This window comes from Thermobia domestica, chromosome 16 (genome assembly GCF_964235325.1).
Source record: "Thermobia domestica chromosome 16, izTheDome1.hap1.1, whole genome shotgun sequence".
NCBI classification, from domain to species: domain Eukaryota; kingdom Metazoa; phylum Arthropoda; class Insecta; order Zygentoma; family Lepismatidae; genus Thermobia; species Thermobia domestica.
Genome location: NC_137469.1, coordinates 67778366 through 67800615, shown reverse-complemented (window position 1 = coordinate 67800615; position 22250 = coordinate 67778366). Strand labels below are relative to the sequence as shown.

The window sequence follows — 22250 nt, the reverse complement described above, 5'->3', positions numbered from 1 at the left end:
CAGGCACTTGTCCAATTGTGATAGTGTTTAAATCCCTCCACACAGAATTCGGGAGGTTGGTCTTTGAACCACTGTCGTATGGTGACCTTCATTTCATCATATGTAAAATGTCATCTCATCAAAACCTGTCACCTTAGCAGCTTTTTTAGCAGACCCAAAATGTGAAGGCCACAGAGTGACAGGGGGGATGGTTCAACATTTTTCATTTGAATAGTTGGAACAAGTCCTGTACTACTGGAGCTATAGGAAACGTATATGGAAGTATTTGAAACTTTCTTTGATCTGAGGTCAAGCGCGATTTTCGTTTTCTTGGAGAACAAAAATGTAACAATAATCATTAAATACTGTTATAAACTCAATACAATATAAATTTCATGCAGAAATCTTTCTACTACAGTGATACCTTTGAATAACGGGCATTGATCGGACGTAACTATTTGTCTGTAAATGAAAGTTGACAGTTACAGAGAAGACATGTTCCAATTGTTGGGGGAGTAAAGCAGAAATTCGTTTTGTAAACAAATAGAAGTATCATTGAAGAGATGTGTTTATGTGGAGTTGCAGGGGAAGATACAAGTACCAAGGGAAACACAAGTAGTGACTTTTTCAGGGAAGAAAAGAAATTTCGTGTAGAATTCTTGGTCTTATAATTGGTTCTCCACCATAGAAAGTGTTGAAGGAGTAACGCCAGGAAGCAATTTAGTTTGGATAGATGTACAGGAAAATGAAGAATGTTATGTGTAGTGGTTCACCAATTTATTGAGATTGAATTTGAAAGATGTTTTGTAGAAAAGAGAATTTCTGTTTACTTAGCGTGACCACGTTTTATTTTTAAATTGAAGGAAGCATTTTTTGTGCTGAATATATATAAACTGAGAACAAAGAGCTTACTAAAGCATTATGAGAAAATAACACTGCTGAGGCTCCTGTTCTATTATAATACAAACAGTTTTATAAAATCTGTCCGTATTATGGAGGTGTCCGTTATTGTGAGGTTTCACTGTATTAGATTCTACAAAACGACTTGTCGTTAAGAATTAGCAAAAGCTTACTATTGAATTTTGAGTAACTACAATTACTACATAGATTATATACACATATGTACATCATCCTTTGGTCTAATGGATGTAATCTTGAGAGGAAGTGGAATATTCTGAGGTAAAAAGATCGGTAGTTTAAATTTATTTTATAAACATAATACTTAACCCTTCTGCAAAATGACAACCTAAAGGATTGAAAAAGATGAATTAAAAGTCGCCGAGTTGAGAGTCCGTCAAATTACCCGAAATCATAACTGCAGACAAGTAATACAGAAAATTCGAGACACAGACGTCAAAGAGAAATATCGAAGACTTACAAATACATAATACAGATAAGGACATTAAAGCGAATTGATAAAACGAAAGATATATTATGTTTAGATATTCTTATCTTTTTACCTCAATTCCTCTTTAGAGGAAGCACTCTCGCTCATCGTCGCACCAAGGAATGCAGCAGCAGCAGGGGCAAAAATAAAACTTGAAGCAGCGGCCACACTGAGATTCATGGCGGAGATGGAGTAAGTTGGGAGGAAGATCCCTGTTTCCATGCTGTCTTTCCCACCTTCTTCTTCTTTCCTCTCGTTGATCTAAAATGAACAAAAATATAAAAATAATGAGGATTTGAATTATTATATTTTATACAATTTAAATAGCATTATTTCTAATTTCAGTTTTTGTACTTGGGTTCATCTGGGAACTATTAGTACTCATGGGGACTAATGATATTTAGAGGGAGGTTATATGTTGAATACAGTATTATATAATGTAGACTAGAATACAGTAGGCTTTTCGCGTACGAAATGGGCCTAGTGTCTCAAGTCTCTGGGTATATAAGTCGCAGCGTATCCGGCCTAAGGTCATTTCACAGTTGAAGCTAGTAGATGTATAAGTGATGGGATTCTTACAAATAGACGTAAGGGGATACTTTCAAATATCTAGGATCAATATTAATAGACGGAAACCATATTCACGAAGAAATTAAATGTAGACTAAAACCAGGGAATTCGTACTTATTCAGCTCAAAATCTCTTGTCGTAGCGAATTCTGTCGAGGAATTTGAAGCTTAAAATATATAAAACGATAATCATGCCTGTTGTGCTGTATGGTCGCTTACTCTGAGGGAAGAACATATATTGAAAATATTTGAGGACAAGATCCTGAGACGAATATTCGGACCGAAGAGGAACGTGAAAGCGGAATGACGGAAACTTCATAACGAGGAACTACATAATTTATGCGCTTTACCAAACATTGTTAGGGTCATCAAATCTAAGAGGGTCAGGTGGACAGGTCATGTAGCCAGGCTGGAAGAAAGTAGGAACGCTTTCAAAGACTTGACTGGAAGATCAATCGGGAAACAACCATTAGGAAGACCTAGGCGCAGATAGGAGGGCAATATTAAAATGGATCTCGCAGAAATAGGAATACAAGACAGAAACTGGATCTAGTTGACTTGCGAACGCGGCATTGAACCTCCGGGTTCCAAGGCCATGAAGTTAGTTAGTTAGACGTAAGGTATTGCGCCGTGAAGATAAGTGAACTTCCCGCAAAACTGCGCTACATTTTCCAATTTTATTTCAGTAAAGGTGTAAATATTGCACAGACCTGTTAAGAAATTTGTGCTGTTTACGGGCAAGATAAGATAACAGTCACTTTCTTTGTGGAAATTTTTATATCCAAGATGCTCCTCACAGTAGGCATCCAATCACACAAAAAATAGGTGATATTCGGGCAAAAGTCGAGTAAGACCGACATATAAATAGTCATGGCTTCGCTAATGACCTAAACGTTCATAATCAAACTACCGTGTTCACTTGCGTAATAGTAGCACTTTTATTTTTATGCGAAAATCCAACTGCGACTATTAAACGAGGAAAACTGCCATTTACTTATCGCTATGATCAAGACAATTTCGAATTTTGATACATACAACACATTGTGTCAACAAAAAAATGGAGGGTGGAAGAAGTAGGTTGCTTGATCTCTATTGACAGATGGGTCACGATGTTACGTGTCAGTAAACACGAAAAGTTCTTTTGCAATTTCGAAGGAAGTCACGTTCACCAAGAGAAAACTTAAATGATTAAAATATATTAATATAATTTGAAATAAATAAATATAGACAACTAGACTTGTTTGCCACAAAAAGTTGCAATGTACTGGACTAGGTATGAATTAGTTGCATTTCAGTTCAATGGGTAACATCAGTAATCAGTGCTATAAGATGGTTTCACCGTGTAACCAAGTAAACATTTGTATACTGGTACATAAAAGATTAACTCATAAAGATTAATGATCATAACTCTTATGGTGATAACACTAATTTGTACAGATTAAAATATGAAAATAACTTACACCAATTGTCGCACGGGTCCACTCCAAAGCCCAAACAAGCCGAAAACGGGGCGACAACGCATCTAGCTGCACAACTGATGACGCAACAGAGTCTACTTCGCCAAGATACAGGGTACGGATACGGCGGCTCCTGTAAAAATATGTTCTGTGAATAAATCTATAGTATCAATCTTTCAAATATACAAATAATGAATATACAAACAATATATATATGAGTCACAATTTACCTGAACTGGGTGTTCTCTCAAATTATCATCATCGACTTCTCGCGGTGACCTCTCGGTGCCCTCTTGTCGCTGTTTTCTCGGTCTTGGTTCCTGTCGCCGTTCGTGCTATAATAAAACAATAGAAATTTAATGAGAATAGAGAAGCATTATTTATTATTCTTGAAATTTCATATAGAAAACTATATATAATGATAATTCTAAGCTACTTGCGTTTCGAAAAAAAAAAATCAGTATCAGTGATGTCATTCAGCTAGTTCGCACTGATTCGCCCGAACTGGTTGTTAAAATCACCTCTCCACCTAATAGAGGAGCACTTGTGAAAAAGAAAAAATTAGTATTGTTCTTGAGAATCTAATATATTTATTTTCCTTTCCTTTCCAGCTTTCAAAGAGATGATTAACACCACATTAAATAATTTTCAAGTGTTTGTAGATAGTCAAGGTTTTCCTAAAGCAGAAATTCATCAAATCATCAAGGAGGCAAGAAAAATAATTAAAGTTATTGCTGAGAGTTAAGGCATTCAGTTTAATAAACAACGTAACTACAGATAAAAGAAACTCCCTCCTTGCTGAAACTCGTATCTCACCTCTGAGAATAACTTCTTGTAGGAAAGCCTTTAGAAGAATGGGATGCAACGCACTGGTAAAAACGTGGTTACACCAAGGGTATTATACACGTGCCAATTGTTGGGTTAAAAAGAAAGCAACATCCGAGTATTCTAAACATCGACTTTAATTCTAGGCTTATCTCAACACCGGCGAGTTTTGCAAACTAAATATTAAAATAAGCATTTGCATGACTTCAATCTAATACTGTTATTAGTATCCTTGGAATCAATCAATCAATAAATAAATAAATAATAAATCAGTTTACCTCCTTGATCTCCTCCACGAAAACTTCTTTGACCATCGTCTCACGATCCATCTGCGAGGTCCCAGGAGGAGAGGTGGGATGACTTCGTTCCTCAGTTGGTGGTGGAGTGGTCCGTTTTCGTGTTGCTTCCTCCTACGAAATATAAATCAAGTTATTTTAGTTCCAGTCCAAATCTGTTTCATCAATGACTCATCTTACTTGTAACAATACCCCTGTACTTTTATTTCCTACGTAATATCTCTAGTTGCATATAAACATCATTAACAGCTAGGAATTCAGCAGTATATGCGTAAACAGTGCTGTGTCAACAATAAGTACAATCTCCTACTTCAAGTGAATTTTGCCACATGTGTAGTACCATTTCTTCCAGCATATTAAAAACAGTCATTTATTATTGGTAAAGAACGACACATTTCTTAGCGCCACAAAAGTTAGTATCTTCCTTTTTTTCGATTTTCCCAAAAACTAAGCATAAGAATTTAGCTTAAAGCATATTATTTCGTTCATTTCCAAGGGATCTATCGATTTATGTATGTCTTATCCATCGGCGCAAATCTGTCTTCAACATTGGAGGGGGGGGGGGTAATACCGTTCCTTTTTTTAAGCGATGTTCAAAATAGTTATGAAGTAGAAAAATAATGCTGTGGAGGATCAAGGGAGCACAAGTGTCTTCAACATTGGGAGGCGGGCTATTTGAGGCTTATTCTGGAAGGGTGGGGTGGGGGGAGACAGAGACTCATATTACGGTAGATGAATCTGATTTCCGAGGTGAACCTGTTGTATATTATACAGCAAGGAACATCAATTTAATCTCTCTTTCCTTTGTAGCAGTCGGACACAAATAATATCATATTTCTTCTTTTCACCCCCAAAAATACACATTTCAAATCGGATTATTGGGAGGACATTCCCTCCAACTCCAAGATTGAGGGGATTTGCGCCAATGCCTTATTTTTGGACAATATATTAGTTAAATAAAAATAAAAAAATTAAGAGTTCATGATAATTTCGGGCTATATCTCATTAAGAATCTATGTCTTAATGAAAAGCTTAATGAAAGGTTACTTTAACGTTTTACCTCAATAAGCTCTCGTACAGGATAAATTATTTAAGTTTATAAATTAATTATTTTTTCCCTCCATTTTCTCAAAAACTACGCATGACCTTTTACAGTCGCACATATCATTTTGTTCTATCGATTGGTGTATTTCTCATCTGTGAACATTTTTTTTTTTTTTTTTTTTCATTGAACGCTAAGAGTATTCTAGAATTGGGTTAAGGTACAATTGATTAGTGGATTTCGCTTTATTTCTGTAATAGAAGATCGAACTATAAGTATGGATGACAATTTCACTTCTTCCTTTTTAGAGGTAGCAGCGAAGGAAAAAAAACTGAGTTAAAGTATATCCTAACCAACTATTAAATTAAACTCCGGAATGCGTCTAAATACCAGTTGTCAATACCGAAATTTTCAATGGGAACCTCCATTTTCTTCAGAAGCTTATTTATTTACATAAACACACATTGCTCTTTTCAATCACATTTTATGGTTTCCATCACATAATTAAAAGAAATATATATTTCAGATATGGTTAAGCTTACATCTAACATTACATAGCTTGTAGCAAATATGGTAATTCATAATACATAAATGTTTCTGTTTCAATTAATTATTGGGGTTTCATCTGTATTGTGATTTTTTTCTTTTTACCTGTGGAGTTATGCTTGCTGGTAATATGGTGAAAAATAAAAATAAAACCAATTAGTTCAGTAAATAGTTTGTATTAACTAATAAAGCTCAGCTGATAACATCATTTTCCCTGATAGCTCGAAATAATATACATGATTTGTTTCAAACTTTTCAATCTGCAAAGAATATTTGGGTCGTGGTTCTCTTGATGCAATGATCCATTATACGCTGAAGAAGATGGCGGCTTGTATTGAATTTTTCGGCATTAACGAATAGTTAGAACTGTGAGCGTCAGTTTAGTTTCTTCAGAAGTTATATCTTAATATCTTCACACTCGCAATTTATACCTTTTGTCAGAATTTTTACACTTAGCGTTAGTACAAATAGAAAAAAAAAAAAATTTATAAATTTCATAAATATAAATAAATAAAAAATAAAATAAATAAGAAACTACTGTTATAAATTAATTTCTATTTTATTGTCTTACCGTTCCGCTTTGTCTCCGCCGGAAGATTAAGCTTCTTATCCTTTGGAATCTAGATAAACTAAGATAAAAAAGAAATTAGAATTCGTGTGAACATAAATTCAATTTAGTGCACTAACAAATAATAAAATAAATTAATTTATTGTAAATAATTTCAATTAAGTTTTTGAGTCTTATTAAGTCCATTAATATAATTCTCGGGTCTCTAACAAGCTGGGCATGAGAAATACTACGGTCGCTAAAAGTGCATAACCCACAACAATTCTCAGAATAATATATATGAATAAATAAGACTTTGAAGTATTACCTGGAACGGGGAGGCGGTCGAACAACTGGTCCATACACACGCCTCCTCTCTTCATCCTTAGGCCTCCTCTCTTCATCACTAGCTTCTTCCTCTCTGTGGCTGCCATTAGAGTGTGATCCTTCCTCTTCTTCCACTTGCACTTCAACCTCAGCTTCACCTGGTTGACCCCCTACTTCTGGAAGTGCAATTGCTGGGGTTCCCCACCTCTGGAACTGGAGGATTCGCCACAAGCAATATACACTTCTGAAGAAGTTAGTCATAGGATAGTCTTCTCGAGGAATGCCACTGAGATCGTAATCGGGCAAGTCCACGATTTGCCATGGCATTCCAATTCGAATCCTCTCAGAACTTATTAGGTAAGATAAGGACACTCCAAGGACCGAAGTCTCTGGAGTGGTCATTATCAACAAAATCTTGAGACCGCTGACACGCTGGGCCTCAGACATGTTGACAATGGCAAAGATGTTGTATGGCGAATAGCCATATAACATTCTCAGCCATGCTACAGACACTGGCTGCGAATGCAATGACATGACTGAGGTCGAAGTGTCAAGTATAGAACAGAAGCTCTCATCACTACTGTTGTCATATGAGTGCTAAATCAAAGAAAGAAAAACAGAGGTAAGTCACATAAAATGGACAACCATCAACAATACATTACTTTAAACACATTAGCAATTCTTGAGAAACCTAGTTGGAGCGCAATTATGAGTAATCGTCTCAGCCCATGAGCTGTTACCAGCCTGATAGCTTGAGCATGGTTTGGGCATCGGCTTCCGATGTGATTTTTCGGAGGTTAGAACCTCGTAATTCAAGTGACTCCCCAAATGTCTCACGATACTATATCAAAACCGAAAAACGTACTTCCAACATAGATAGTAAATTTTAATTTTTCCGTAATATCTTGCTCAGGAGGGGGTTAAACCTCGAACTTTTTCCTTCATATATATATATAGTGTTTCAATAAACAACACTTACAACGTTTGGGAGGTGATTCCCGAGACAAAAGAAAATTCATATGGACCTATGGAGAAAAGTCTTAGTTTTACAGCTAAAGCTGCCCAAAAGTATGGAAAAGCTATATTGCAACACTCGTTATTTCGAACACGAGAGACCGTGGAGTGGTGGTTCATACCAGTGTAAAGGAAGTTATGCATATGCATCCAAAATACATTATTCCAGTAATGTACAATGTGTGGGCAAGGGATTCCCTCATAACATAAATCCCAGACATGCTACCACCAGAATTTTTAGATATACTGTGACTTAAAAGGTGAGTCTACGTAGGGAAAAGGTAAGCTTTGACAACAATAAATACGGAATGCGTAAGCGGGACATCTGACGTATTAGGGAACGCCAGCTCCGTGGTTACTCGTGTTGAGAATAACGTACGCTGGGATGTGATATGCCACAGTATATTTCACGTTTTTTAATACGTAAAAGCGTCAAATGATATACTGTATCACTTTATGAACATTGATGGTGTTGTTTTGCGCACCCTATATACAGGCTATTTCAAAACAACACCGACAGTGTTTGGGAGGTGATTCCTGACACCAAAATAAGACAAAAAGTATATATCAAGCTGGTTGCACAAGTGCTTCCTTTCGTAGTTATAAGCTGCCGAAAACGTGAAAAAAAAAAAAAAAAAAAAAAACTTCAAAGCTCTATCGGGTCAAGACTTCATTTAGAAACTAGTATGTGCTCTACCCAAATATCCAAGTTTCAGAATCGTGCGGTACTTCTGCAACAATTTTTATAGAGGTAGTTGGTGAGCACTTCAAATTATATGCCGGTAGCTAAACTCCCTCTATAAAAATAGTTGCGTGAGTACCTTTGGATTCTGAAACATGTATTTTTGAATAGCGCACATATTAGTTCCTAGGTGAAGTCTTGATCTTACTACGGTAGGACCAATAGTTTTAGAGCTATGGATCTTTAAAGTTCATTCTTTTCACGTTTTCGGCAGCTTATAACTCCAAAAGGGAGCATTTGTTCATCCAGATTAGTCTATATTTTTTGTCTTATTTTGGTGTCAGGAATCACCTCCTAAACGTTGTCGGTGTTGTTTTGAAACATCCTGTATATAGAAATCACGCTAGTCCTGAAAGTATATGAAATAAAGTCCTTGAAGCCCCCTTCTCCCCGTTGATTTTATTCTGCGTATACCACTGGAAAAATATATTTAACAACTATACAGAATATAATAAATAAAATGTTTGAATAAGAAATAATATTCATATTAAATACAGTGAACCCTTGCGTCCTGAATTTAATCCGTTTCGTAAACTGTTTAAGAACTAAAATTATTTTTGCCATTTAAATTAATGTAAATATACACAATTGATGTGTTCAGGCCACAGAAACATGTTTTTGTTTTTATCTTTTTAAGCGTTTTTTTTTTTTTTTTTTGTGATGAAGGATATAAATGAAAATATTCTTAATTATCCTAAATTAGATATAATGAAGACTAAAATAATACAAAAAAATGCAAAGAAATTTTTGGACACAACACCCTGACAAATAATGTGTATGACAAATGCTTGAAAGCACTACTGATAGCATGGATACAAATGTGTGTTCGGGTGTGTGTTCATAGCCCGAAATATCATTCGTGAACCGATATGTGGACGAATAGAGGGAGTCGTGAACTGTGGTCCACTGTATTAAATAAACGAAATATTATTAAACAAACAAGTTTCGTGTGAAACTACGGTAGACTTCCAAATTATACAAATTTAATACTTAAACTTGAAGTAGTACCTCTATAACTACTGGTTCCAACAGAGGAATAAGATCAAAGATAAGACCTGTTCCTTGGACGCTGAATCCAGATCAAAAAGCCATTATTTGCTATCTATTACTGTTTTACTTCTATGGTGATCAGCGTTGAAACCGGAAATAGTTGATTTTTACCACTTCCGATTTGAATAGAGAATTAACAGAAGTGATGGAACCTATTCTTGCACGTTGAAGCAATTGCAAAAAAACGCCTTTTTACCTTTTATCGTTTTTGCTCTATTGAAGTCAGTATTAAGACCGGAAGTACTAGTAATTTCAACCACTTGTGGTTTTGGTAGAGTGTTGTAGGTTGTGACGGTATGTTCTCTTAAGACGATGATCGATTACAGAAAACCTCTTGTTGCTGTTCCTTACAATTTTTGTTCTATGGCAATCAACGTTGAAACAGGAAATGGTTAATTTGAACCTCTTCCGGTTTGAACGAATAGTTAAGGGAGGAGATAGAACGTATTCTTGGGACGCTGAAATGATTGGGAAAAAATGCTTCTTGATATCTCTTACCGTTTTTGTTCTGATATCTTTCGACAGACGGACAGAAAGAACTGTTGTATAAGACTCCGACATTTATGCACAGCATAGTATGGAAATCTGATAATTCGTTCATATAGAGCTACCTTTATTTTCGTAAATATTAAGATAAAAATTACAAGGTACTAAAGCAGTAGAAACTGATGCAGACATACCTCAGAAACAGTACTCCAGCTACCGGTACTACTACTAGAGTACCGTCTGTCTCCAGTGATAGCTTCCTCATGGTCTGTCAAATCCGGGTTATTGTTTTCTATCGTCATATCCAGGTAATCAATTGAGTGGAAACTCTCCGTTGAATTTGAACTATTCTCCTACAATAATAATAATAACGTAGAAAATTAATAATAATGTATATATATATATATATATATATATATATATATATATATATATATACACAATTCTACAGCGTTAACGTCTACTCAAAGTGTATACTCATTTTTTTTAAAGTTAATTTGTATTTATTTAAGATTTAAGTACGAGGTATCCCTATAAACTTTAACAAATACAGCTGCCTCCCTTTAAAATATAACCATAGTATAACAAAACTGGAAACACCTTTGTCTAAGCTTCCTGTTAGTTTGATGTAGTCTGTATCTGGATAAGCCTGCGACAAATGTATGTAGTGTGAAGTCATCGTACGAAACACGTGTAACGAAATAGAGCAACATTCTAACATTATGCTTTGTTACAAATTGGATAAATATTTTATTGAAACGTTGCAGATGTAGATACAAAAGTGTTGTGGATGATACTAGGTCACAACTCCATTGAACGTCAAGAAATGAGGTAAATATGGAGAAATATCGTTGAAATTTGATAAACATATAATTCCACAGCAATTGTCAACCATGTTCGAGATAAACAAAGAAAAGTTTTGGTTAATTTTAAGGAAGGACCTGAAAATGAGGAAGATGTGTGTTTGTTTTGCAAATGTCTCTGATTTTTTAACAGAACAGTAAAAAAAAAAAAAAAAAAAAAAAAAAAAAAAAAAAAAAAAGCCAATAAGAAAGAATAATATGAGGATTCGGTGGCTACTGCAGTACAGGAGAACACCATTCTGAAGTACATTGTGGTGGGCGATCAAACCTGACATTCAAAACTTTTGTACAACGACATCACACTATATGCATTTGTCGAACGTTTACTCAAATACAAATTGCACAAAACTGGTTTAAACAGGCACTAATAAAAAATCTTAGACAAAAGTATTTCCAGTGTTATTTTACTTTTTTTTTAGGTTCAATTGAGTTGATTTTGAGTTTAACGATCCTTCCAGCAGCGAGGTTATATGAGACGGGACCTATTGATTAACGTGGAATCCGAACCACATGAGCTCCCGGCGGGAATCGAACTTGGGCCTCCCTTGCTTAAGTTCGAGTACCTTTATAGGCGCATCTCGTAATATTAAACCTTAGCCGTACCAATCACTTACATCCCTAATAAAGTACTTGGATATTTTAAAAATGCGAATAAGTAACTTAAAATAAATTTTAAAAACCTGACAATGAAACTTATCATATAATTACCTCTGTATAAACATCTATAAATTTCTATTTTATTTGTGGGGCCGCGTTGGCTCAGTGGTAGAGCGTTCATTTCTGGTGCTTGGGATCCCGGGTTTGATCCCAACTCCCGTGTGGATGAGTTTCATTGGGGTTCTCCCATTTCCTCCCACTTTCTTCATTACACCATTTTTATTCATTTCTCATCATCACCTTCTCCTTTAGCCTAGCCGGCATATCGTGAGACGTAAAACTCAAATATTTCATTTCATTTTTTTTATTTTATTAATATTTTTACCATTATAAATAAATAAATAAATAAAAATATATATTAATTAATCTTTAAGGTAACGTAGAAGAAAGAAATACAAGTGGCAACATTGAAGAAATTTAACAAGTTTGTTTTAAGAGAAAGTGCCTATGTTCAAATATATAAGAGAAAGAATTCATCTATTTTTCTGCTATACTCGTACACGAATTTTTAAATATTTGAATAGTAATTAAATATTCTAGAGCTCACTGATAGAACGCTCACCTCTGGTGAGACGAGACCCTGATTTGATCACAGAGTGTGTGAATTTATGGTGGACAGCATCGTGTTTGTAGAGTTTCATGATGTTCTTCCGCATTTTCATTCCACCAGTTTTCTCATATTCATTCAGTTTCACTAATGATCCGTTTCCTTTAGCCTAAAGGGCATAATCATGGGACGTAAATTTAGTTTAATTTCCTATAATAATAATAATAATAATAATAGTAATAATAATAATAATAATAATAATAATAATAATAATAATAATAATAATAATAATAATAATAATAATAATAATAATCCATTCTAAATTGAATAAGCAAAGACATGTATTTTTTAATAATTGGTTCATATGAAAGAAATCATTTCTAAATATTAAACAAAATTTCATTTATTTTCCTATCAAAATTTACAAGCTACCAAGGCAATAGAAACGTTGTGATAGGCAACAAAATCTCACAGAAAGAGTATCCAAATTAATGGAGTCATGAATTAAGTTACGGGTATATGTATAATACGGATATCGGGGAAATTTTAGGTCTTCAGATTGACAATCGAGTTACGCAGACAAGCTGAATTGAGTTGATTTTGAGTTTAACGCCCCTTTCAGTAGCGAGGCTATATGAGACGGGACCTACTGATTAACGTGAAATCCGAACCACATGAGCTCCCGCCGGGAACCGAACAAGGGTCTCCCACGCCAAAGGCGCGTACGCTAACCGCTTAGCCACGAAGGAGCTCAAGCAGACAAGTTGAATAGTATGTATCATTTATTAAAAATAATAAAAAATGTATCACGAAAATCTATTTGACGATTCTAATTGATGTTTTAATTCTTAATATGCTATTAATTTATTTTAAGAATATCACAATAGTTAAGTTTATATATGTTTAATTATTGTAATAATCGCCACACACACACACACAAAATGAACCATATAAAGCAATTCTAAAGAAAGTTAAAATATCGCTTTCTACATTTCACCTTATTACTGTCATTAAATCACATATATTTATCTTTTATGAGGTTATTATCCAGATAAAAAGACTAATTTCTAATGCAACAATATTATACAATGTTGAACAATTCAAGTATACTGACCTCGTGTTCACTGGTTCTGCGACAACTTACAGTAGCAAGCTGGAGATCCAGAACACAGGAACTGATATCAATCCTCGTTCTTCTTATAGTTTCCATCAGATATTCCTCTTCTGTGGCCAATCTCTGCTCCAAGTCCATTCCTCGGTTGACGAATTCGTCCACCTGAAAAAAGAAATAAATACACAATGTAAAGCTTTTTGTTTATAAAGTATAATATGGAGTGTCCACAAAGTTCTCTACCATTACAATGAAACATAGCTCGTAAACTATACGAGATAGAGACATGCGGTTTTGTACAACGTGTTCTATAAAGTAACCAAGAAAGTTCTGTCGCTTTTCGTGCAGGTCTGTGTTCCATGGCCCTCACACCGCGAGTTGAATGTTAATGGAGATAAGGCAAAGGTCAGTTATTGGTGTGGGTATATCCAACATACTACCGGGTTGTGACAGTTTACTTACACCGTGAACTTGCGTGAGAACAGAGTGAACATGGAACCTCCACAGTGCGTCATAAGGGCTTGTATGCTGTATGAGTTCAAATTAGGGTCAAACGTCGCTGCAGCGTAGCGGAAGATATGTCAGGCCTTTAGTGAGGGTGTCGTGACTACGTGGACAGTGCAGCGGTGGTTTAACAAGTTTAAGGACGGTGGCGAAACACTCGAAGACACACCACGGGCCGGAACACCAACACGTGTACAATATGAAGATCTTCAGGCAGCAATTGAGGCGAACAGTGGTCAGACATGTGAAGAACTGGGACCACAAATCAGTGTGAGTGGAGAAACCATTCGGCAGCTCCTCCTTCAACTTGGAAGGCACTGCAAGTTGGGTCGATGGGTCCCATATGATTTGACTCCTTGCCAGACAGCAACACGAGCAGACACTTGTTTCTTTACTGTCAAGTCTGAGGAAGGAAAAATTTCTGGGCAGGGTGTTGACATGTGATGAAAAGTGGGTCCTATACAAAGCTCCACGGTGCCGTCATTATTGGTTAGCATCCTATGAACCGGTTCCAAAACAGCCGAAATCAGCACTGCACCAGAAGGTCTTCTTGTGTGTTTAGTGGACTGCTCGCGGCATCGTGCACCGGTAACTGCTACCAGCTGGTCAGAGATTAATGTAACTGAGTACTGTCAGCAGTTGAGCCGTGTTCAAGAAAAACTCAAAACTCTGGAGCCAGCACTTCTGAATCGCAAAGGGATCCTCTTGTTACAGGACAACGCTAAGCCTCACGTGGCTAGGATGACCCGGAACACCATTCTGCGCCTTGGATGGGAAATACTATTGTATCCACCATATTCCTCGAACATTGCACCGTCCGATTATCACCTGTTCCATTCCTTGGACAATCCCTCAGAGAACGCCAGTTCAAATCCCTAGTAGAGGTGCAAAATGCACTTGGTATCTTCTTCGCTTCACGATCCACCAAATTCTACAGCGATGGCATCCATGGCCTTCCAGATAGTTAGCAGAAGGTCGTCGATGCTGATGGGAATTATTTTTGATCTTGCAGGTACATTTTAGGTGACATATCGGTTTGAAGGTGGTGAGTGAAAAAGCGACAGAACTTCCTTGGTTACCTTTATACATCTCTACAAAGTTTTATTGCCAATTACACTACTTCTACACGTGCCAATCAATTTGCCTTTAGGATATCGAGACGATATTCAAGCTCTATCCATATATGCTACAACATAGCAGCATCAACAAGTCAGTTAAGTTTTCGAGAACCGCAACAATCTGTGTACGAAATGCGGCAAGATCTGGAACAGGGGTTTCGTAGGCACTAACCTTGACCACCACAATCCGTCTCTCAGGGAAACGTCATTTCAAAAGGTTCCTAACATCTCGAGACCAATGAGGAGGTACTCCATCGTGTTGGAAGGTTATGTTTGGCCTTCAGTTCCATCATCTGAGAGAGTAGGTGCTCATGCAACATGTCATAGTAAGCTGCCCATGTAACCGTGTTCTCAGCAAAGAAAAAATGGACCGATTACTCTACCATACATAAGAGCACACCAAACTTTAAATTTTGGGCTAACACGAACATGTTCACGAATGACATACTAATGTTCGGAGCCTCATATCCGAACGACCAGAGCTGACATGTAACTCGAAAATTGAAAACATGGGCAAACGGCACGTAATATTGGTATACATCTCGTATTGTAAAATTTTTATTATACTGTATGTACTCTTTAGGGGAAGACAGATGTATGGTTTATGCCTATAAATGAATGATTTAATTATTGTCAGAGAAAATTGAACATGGAACGGGAGAAATGATTGCCAGAGTTCAGAAAGAGGTTCCATGAAACCACAATCAGTCAATAGATGACGTCACAAACATGCTTGGACTCTCTCAAGGATTAGTTGACGCTATCTATATATATAATCGGTATACGCGATACGGAATTACACGTGAAAATACACACGGTACTAACACTATCAGCCGTGAAGGAGTTGACCAGTCCAACTCCAAAGAGTCATTAGATCATGAAAAGATTTATATGAAGTCTGTGAGAAAGTATATTCTTTAAAAGTAAAAAATATACTTTCATATCAGTACATCTGTGCTGAAGTTATGCGTGAGCATGCTCACAGTGAAGTCGATTAATTACGATATTAACACTATCCATTGAGGAGTTTCATGGTTTAGCTCCGATGATTATCATTAAAATCCTAATAAAAATTTATATAAAATAACCATGAGAACATACCTTTTTTAACCAAAAAGTAAATCAATAAAATAGTTGCATCTATGTCGACTTTATACGCGATCATACACACAATTATAGTACGAAAACTCAGCCATTCAAAAGTTTCATGACCTAGTTCCGAAGAATATGATTAGATCCTCATGAAATTTATGTGGAACACCCGGGAAAGAATACTCTTTCAAACAAACAAACAAACAAAAACATTAAAGTCAGTGCATATGTGTCGAAGAATTATGCTTGATTATGCGCACAACATATATATATATATATAAATAGGTCGAATGAGAACATCATTTTGTTTTGAAGCGGCTATAAGGGTATGAGTTGAGTTGATTTTGAATTTAACGTCCCTTCCAGCAGCGAGGCTATACGAGACACGAACTACTGTTTAACGTGGAATCCGAACCACATGAGCTCTCGCTGGGGATCGAACCCGGGTCTCCCACGCCAAACATTAAGACATTCAAGATGCTATAGCTCAACTGATTTCAGAGTTAACCACAAATCATGACAACCTACCTTGACATAACTTGATGCATCTGTGACTTATAATTCAATATTGTTATGTTGCATGATCTCTAAATCCCAAATAATCTTATTACTTCAAAGTTACCTTCATTACTGAGAATGACTACTTGGTTTTCCTAACATTTAAGAACTTCTCAATAATTTTCCTGATTTTCTCTAACAAAAATCAAATTCCCTCATATTCCCCGATTTTCTGGGTCAGTGGGAACCCTGTTATATATAGAAAGATTACTTCCATTACCTCTGTAGTGCGGGCATCCAACATCATTTTTTTAAAGTTACGAAGTATTGCTTAGTTTGTTAGGCTTTGTTAAATTTATCAAAGACGTAATCCCTTCCTACACCATCCCTAGGAAGTACTAGTAGTGTGTTAAACCCACAATATTTTTTTCAAGTTGTAAGACATGTGTAGATATATTTGTAGATGACAGTTTTTTAAAAAAAATTTTCTGATACTATTCTGTAAATAAGCTGACGAAAATTAATTATACTGTGAATCAGCTAAGTCATTAAATGGATTCTAACCTGGTCTTGGACATTTCTTCTGCCTTCTTCTGGTTCTTGTAAAACATCCTGCAATCTTCTTCCTTCCGCTAGCAATGTGCGGGTAGACTCTTCGATCTGTCTGCGAGCAGACGCAAGAATTCTTATACACTCATACATTGTCCTATCTGTAAAGAAAGGCGATAACACGTTAGTTAGGGAAATTTTGTTCATTTTCGAACAACTTAGGAACGCAAATTAGATTTATATTTTGCGCGAGTAAAAGTCATGCAATCCAATGGATCGTGTTAATTAAAAAAAAAAAAAAAAACTATCGGAATCTTATTTGCGCTCCTATGCTGAGTCTTATTTCTAGAGAAGTCTACCAGTATCTACAACATCCGTTAGTGACCTTTTTTTATTTTGCGTTATACCATTTGTTATAACACTCACTTTTTGTACAATACAACTGCTTGACTGATGACTCAAATGTTAATTTCATGTTGGTTTCATGACACCTTAAAGGTGCAGCAATATACTTTTGCGTGTCAGAAAATATCTGCTATTTGATTGTCCTTTTCGTTTTAAGAAATATTTATAAATAATTTAGTTCTGTTTTGAGATTATATACATTGTTTATTATTATTATTATTATTATTATTATTATTATTATTATTATTATTATTATTATTATTATTATTATTATTTTAATATAAAATAGAGGTATACTATTCCAGAAATAAATGTAAATAAAGATAACTTGTCTTTTTCCTTCTCTTTTAGAAATAATAGATTAAAATGTTACAGTAAAGTAACTGAAATGATGAACAATAATCTTACTTCATTTACAATTTAAACTTTAATGGATACTAGCAAATTGAAGGGCATATTAACAGTAGCTGAATTGTTAACAGTTTCTGTAGGGTAACTTTTTATTTATTTAGCAGCTGTTATTAGTTGATAATCGATAACGTTTTATTGATTTAGTAACTGTTATTATAAGTAGGTCAGTAACGGAATGTTTACTACATCTACTTTCTTCTTCATTTTGGTTTGTTGGGCTACATCCATAATTAACTATTTACTACTCACAATCTACGTTCGTTATCTAATGGATGTATGCCCTCTAGAACCTGCATTATCTACAATACCATGAACTACTTTACTTGTCAATTTATTTTAATGCAGGCTTTGCAACGTTATCTACTTCACTCACAATGTACAACGAATTCAAGTCAAGAAACAATGTTAGAAAACTGTCTTTATATTAGTTGATTGTTCCGAAGCTATATGTTCCATTTTAGTGGTAAGGATATGTATAGTTTGTGTGGAGTCCCAACCATATGCATTAGTACACAAGAAAACGAAGTTGGGTCTTCCAACTAAAAGCGAAAACGCTAATTACTTCGTCATGAAGCACTTCTAATGGACTGTGGTTGCTCAGTGATAGAGAACTCACCTTTAGTGCATGAGATTCCTGGTTTGATCCCAGCTCACGCCAATTAGGCTTATTGATATGGTGGACAAGCACCGTGTCACGGACGTTTCAGAGGTTCTCCCGTTTCCTCCTACTTTCTTCATTCCACTATCTTGTCTTTTATTATCATCACCGTCTAACTTAGTCTTGGAACATAATCGTGGGACATTATTTAAAAAAAAAAAAAGTAACGAAGTACCTCTAGTGTCTCCTCAAGAATCACATTAGACTATATTTCCAGTAGAAGCTACATAAAGCACAACAGTTTTCATATTGGAAACATAATTCTTTGTTTGAAATTTGGTTCGAACGGGGGAAAGTGCACCTAAAAAATCTTCAGTGAAGACAATTTACAAGTACATTTAAAAAAATGTTTTGGTAATTTTTACAGAGTTGTTCATGTAAAATACATAAATCGGCTTTTGATAAATTTAATGATTTCATTTATTTAATTATGTATTTTGGAACTTAAGTTTTAAGAGCGAACATTTACCGAAGAAATAAGGATAAAATATCCAAAAACTATCTATATTTCGACAGTATTTTTTAAATATTTTATATTTATTACTATTTTATTATATTTATTATTTTATTATTATATTATTTCTTATTATTTATTATTAAAGTAATTATTTTATACTATTTTACAAAAACAAGAAGTTTGACTTGAATTAACTGCACATGTAAGTCTACTGAATTCTAACTACGCTACTTGGCCAAAATGAAATGTGGAAAGTCTGGAGAACATATAGCAGATGGCACAGTGCTAAGATGGACCAGCACTTCAGGAATTAACATTCTGATGGAAATCTGAGAACTGGAACAGCTTATTTCACTGAAAGCATTGATGGTTTGATTCGGAGACATCAGCATGGACTTGTAACGGAGACATTGGCTATCGAAGTCGATGAACTGGAACAATCAGAGGCAGTAGTTTTCGACGTTTGTGATAAATACCCCCCTCCCAGCTTTCGACGATCTTGACATGTAGCACCCTTTCGAACTTTCGACGATCGCGACTTTTACCCCCCTCCCATCATTATATTTCGTTTAGATAATTAATTAGAATTAAACTTAGTAATTAGAATTAAGCATACTAACTTATCAGAATTTAAAAATAGTAAACAATGAAATACAATATAAAAATCAAATTATAAATAAAAACAGTATACAAAATTTAAAATATCTAAAAATAAGGTTATTATATAATAAACAATATGTAAATTGTAAAATATCAAAAAATATAAACAAAATTATTATAAAGAATAAGTACTCAAGAAAACACATAATATAAAAATTATTAAAACATCCTTCCAAACACGGGTAAACAACGCACAAAAAATAATTACAAAAATACAAATAAACGAATAAAAATTTTGTATAAGGTGAAAAAATAACTATCATTAAAATATCATAAAGAAATATCAAAATTGGAAACATACCAGTTAAGAAGCATGGAGATTTCATTACCATAACACACAATTGTCGACGAAAGAAAATAACATGTGTCAAAGGAAAATTGTATATACACACACGAAAAAACATACAAATACTTTAAAACACACAAACAGAGTAATACGTACGTACATAAAATATAAAATTTTAAGTCTGAACGTATATCTGAAAAAAGATACATAAAACAAATACTGTATACAAAATTCAAAATTAAAAAGAACAATAGTTCAGGATATGATTTATTTTTTTTTAATGTAAAATCATGAATATCCAAGCGCATACTAATAGTGGAATAAAAAATGTATAAAATTTAATTATAAAAATGGTATAAGATAGGTAAAAGGAACCAAAATATTGGTAATAAAGAAAAAAAACAGAATGAAAAAAGTTTGAAATGTAAATATATATAAAAGTGCGTGAAAGAAATTATAAAAAATAAAACAATAACTGAAAAGAAACAGAGAAAGGTATGCATTATACATAAAAATACACAACTTCAGAGAAATAATTTATAATAAAGAGATTCAAGGGTATATTACTACACTTACTTCCATAAAAACTGAAAAAAAAGTGCTAAAGTTATACATCGGACTCAACTCAAGAAAGTATATGACTTCATAGGCACTAGAAATGTTACATTAAGAGAAGTCCTACATTATACACAAAATGAAATATAAATATATATATGACACAAAAAGCATACAAAATTATAACTATTATTATTTGTACATACATACAGGCCCCTAGCTAGGGAGGGGCTAGAGGGGACCTAAATTATTTTTTGCCCCCTCCAAAAATAACGCTGAAGAGAATTTTCAAACTGACTCAAAACTAGTGAAATTCTTGCAATTATTTTTACCAAATTAAATTCAACTTTGCGAATTCTACTTATTTCTGTGTTTCTTCCTAGATGCACCAACATTTTCCATTGCCTTTACCCATTTCAAGAATTTCAAGCCGTACCCTATTATTGCAACCATGACAAGCATCCAAGGATACCAGGCGCACTTCCAAACAACAGCATCATTGTTCACAACGTTAGTTGTGAATATTAATAAACTGTAACGTCTCGCTTACTTTGGAAGGTAGAAAAATGAGTGCAAACGTTGAATAAAACATATACTTCTATTTTGTATTAATATATTCTAAAATTGCTCTAATAATTATAATTTTGTTCTAATGTTTAAAAAATAAATACTTCAATTTTAATTATTAATATGAGACAAAGTACTTCACAAAGAGCTTGTATTAAGTGCACAAAAATGAAACAAAAAAATGTACGGTTTCGATAATATAAAAATAAAATACAGATTCTGTAAATAATAAATAAATAAATATACAATTTTATGGTGTTTTTTGATGTCTTTGTCATTGCCCTCTCAGTCTTCATTTCTGCCGCCCCCCCTTCCCCTATTAAATCAGGCTGGCTACGGGCCTGCATACATACATTAAAATATGTAAAAACATTAGGTTAAAATCTTAGAATTAGGTGAAACGTCTACCGAATATAAACAAATGAAACTTTATTATAGATAACATGAACAATTAAGGAAAATGTACCAGAAAACATGTAAAACTAGTATTATTGCATGCGTGTAAAGTATAAAGAAACACACACACAACATATAATCATAAAAATACACTAAAATGGAGAGAAATATAAATAAGATACAGAAATAGTGCAAATGTAATAAGTGGAAATAAATAAAAAATAATTCAGAAAAATTGACAGTAAGAAAAATTTTAAACAGGCATTAAAGAAATCAAACTTCATAAACACTTATTAGAAGTAAATACATACAGAAAATTAAAGCAAGAACTTACAAGAGACAGAAGATATGAACAAGGATACACAACTTGGAGATAATTGTAAAGCAATTACCATTTTACTGTTATTGTACCTTGTCCATGGTTCAAACACACAGTATATTCAAATATATATTTTTTAAGTTAAAATTACTCGAACAAAAGCAGCCTATCACACATGAACCAAAGTTTAAAAACGTTGTCTACTTAGATAATATAATATATATATGTATATGTACATTTACAGTGGATGTTTAATGAAGGAAGCATTAATAGGAGTTGGGAATTTCAAGATTGGAGGCAGACCATTAACAAGACCAGGTATGCATATGA

The 22250-nt window shown here is 34.4% G+C and overlaps 1 protein-coding gene across 1 annotated transcript; it reads right to left on the bottom strand.

The window, feature by feature from the left end:
* Positions 1-220: 220 nt before the first annotated feature.
* On the bottom strand, positions 221-17477 carry LOC145672493 (uncharacterized). Its single transcript, XM_081741656.1, has 9 exons — positions 17222-17477; positions 13449-13610; positions 10462-10620; positions 6977-7572; positions 6673-6730; positions 4496-4627; positions 3623-3727; positions 3396-3525; positions 221-1627 (listed from the first exon to the last, which is right to left on the bottom strand). The coding sequence occupies exons 1-9, from the start codon at positions 17411-17413 to the stop codon at positions 1452-1454; spliced, it is 1710 nt and encodes a 569-aa protein (XP_081597782.1). The 5' UTR covers positions 17414-17477; the 3' UTR covers positions 221-1451.
* Between the last annotated feature and the right edge of the window lie 4773 nt (positions 17478-22250).

What these genes read in the sequence shown, in the direction of transcription:
- LOC145672493 (XM_081741656.1), bottom strand. Translation starts at nt 17,413, where the DNA reads ATGAACAAAATTTCCCTAACTAACGTGTTATCGCCTTTCTTTACAGAT. An exon ending in GCTGGAGTACTGTTTCTGAG is followed by an intron (nt 7,573 to 10,461) that starts GTATGTCTGCAT and finishes TCTTTGATTTAG; the next exon opens with CACTCATATGACAACAGTAG. An exon ending in CGACCGCCTCCCCGTTCCAG is followed by an intron (nt 6,731 to 6,976) that starts GTAATACTTCAA and finishes TTTTTATCTTAG; the next exon opens with TTTATCTAGATTCCAAAGGA.